Here is a 1,940-nt window from a genome sequence, read left to right on the forward strand (position 1 = left end):
ATGCTCTGCAGTGAATGGGTGCCGTCAGAATGAGAGTCCAAACAGCTGATAAAAACATCACAATAATCCACTAAAGCTTCAAAAAAGCTGTTTTGGCTTGTAAACGGTGCTTGATCTGTGCAGATTTCTCTCCTGATTCAGACCAGAACACTTTTGCACTGGAGGAAGGGTTATTATGGATTATGCACTCAATGTATTTTAGTTAAAAACGACTTCATGCTGGATTTGTTTCAGCTTTTGTCTTCTCCAGATGTTAACTGATGGACTGGAGTGCTGTGGATTACTTGTGGATTATTGTGATGTTTTTATCAGCTGTTTGGACTCATTCTGACGGCACCCATTCACTGCAGAGCATCCATTGCTGAGACACTGATGCAGTGCTACATTTCTCCAAACCTGATGAAGACACAAACTCATCCACATCTTGGATGATCTGAGGGTGAGCACAGTTTAATTTTGGCTGAACTACTCCTTTAATGTAATATCACAAATGAAGGGTGAGGTTACTCTGTGGTCGTCTCCTCCTTCAGCGCAGCGTCACAGGCTCCAGGTTTGTGCATGATGCTGTAGGGAAACGCGGCTCCGCTGCAGGCGCTGTAGCTCAGTTTGCTCAGGCAGGACTGGCTCCTGATGCTCCCCGGCGGGCGACCGGGACTCACTTTATACCCCGCAGCTTTGGTGGTGCCCAGCGGCCGCCCCGGACTGGTCTTGAAGCCGGCAGCCTTGGTGGTGCCCAGAGGTCTGCCTGTGCTGGTTCTGTATCCGGCTGATTTGGTGGTGCCTGCCGGACGCCCGCGTTTACCAGACCTCCCTGACGCACTCTTCTTCTTGGAGTCCCCACTCTTGTCGTTGCCCTGAGCAACCGCGGGCCCCGGGGACAGCGGCGGCTCCTCGTGGCAGTCTTGCCTCTGGCACGGTGTGGGTTTGAGGACGGCGGCGGCTGGAGGCGGCAGGTAAGCGAAGCACATCTGCCGCGAGCGCTGAGGAGGGAAGGACTGATAGAACTTGGTGGGGCACAAATCAAAGTGGCTCGGCGAGAGTCTCCCGTCCTCAGCTAAACACGACGGCCTGCTGTCGACGCAGTAATCGCTGCTGCTGGACACCTGGCGCATCATCTTCTGCTGACAGACGCCAGGAGAGAGATGCACGTGAGAAAGGGGATAAAGATGTCAAAACCCCTTCAGACTCCTTTTTTTTTGTTTTTTTATACAGTCAGTGGATCTAGAAAAGAATCAGCACTCTTTAAAATAATCACATGTTGTTGCTTTGCAGTCTGAAATGAAGACGGACACAGTTTGTGTTTTATCCAGCTGTATTTACTCAGTGCGACTTACAACATCCAAGTGAAAGATAAAACACCAACATGTCAGAAAAACAAATAAAAAACAGAATTATTGAGGATAAGCCCCTTGTGTCAGTATTCTGTTGAAGCAGCTGTTGCTTTAATTACAGCCTTTAGTCTGTTGGGATTTGTCTCTACTGACTTCATTTCTTCATTTCAGACTGCAAAGCAACAACATGTGATTATTTTAAAGGAAGCTGATTCTTTTCTAGACCCACTGTATCATTTACACTGATTTATACATAATTTTACTCCTAAAAACATGGTGAAAATGTGTTTGGTTTCTGTATGTCACATTTGCATATTCAAACTAAATTTCAGAAAGCTGTAATACTAAGCAGTTACAGTGATTAATCAGCTGTGGAGAGTATGGTGAGATCTGTTAGTTAAATGCGTTACTCTGTTCACCTGCAGTGTCCTGACTTAGAGTGAATAATCAGAACAGGATGCATCATCATCATCAAGCTCACAGTCATGGACTGAACTCATTTCATGTGATCTTCCAAGTTTTCGGTGTTAAACTCCACAGCTGGAGCTCTTCATGAAATATTCTGTGTGTGTGTGTTAGAGAGAGAGAGCGAGTGAGTGTGTGTGTGTG

At 46.7% G+C, this 1,940-nt stretch overlaps 1 protein-coding gene across 1 annotated transcript in view; it reads right to left on the reverse strand.

The window, feature by feature from the left end:
* The window catches only part of LOC107693001 (UPF0461 protein C5orf24 homolog), a 4,386-nt gene extending 3,176 nt beyond the window's left edge, over positions 1–1,210 (reverse strand). Inside the window, exon 1 of the mRNA XM_016492249.1 lies at positions 508–1,210. Within this exon, the coding sequence (XP_016347735.1) occupies positions 508–1,115 (608 nt within the window). The 5' untranslated portion in view covers positions 1,116–1,210. The remainder of the gene's footprint in view (positions 1–507) is intronic.
* Positions 1,211–1,940: the final 730 nt, after the last annotated feature.

Source organism: Sinocyclocheilus anshuiensis, unplaced genomic scaffold, assembly GCF_001515605.1.
Source record: "Sinocyclocheilus anshuiensis isolate Anshui unplaced genomic scaffold, SAMN03320099.WGS_v1.1 scaffold658, whole genome shotgun sequence".
Taxonomy (NCBI): domain Eukaryota; kingdom Metazoa; phylum Chordata; class Actinopteri; order Cypriniformes; family Cyprinidae; genus Sinocyclocheilus; species Sinocyclocheilus anshuiensis.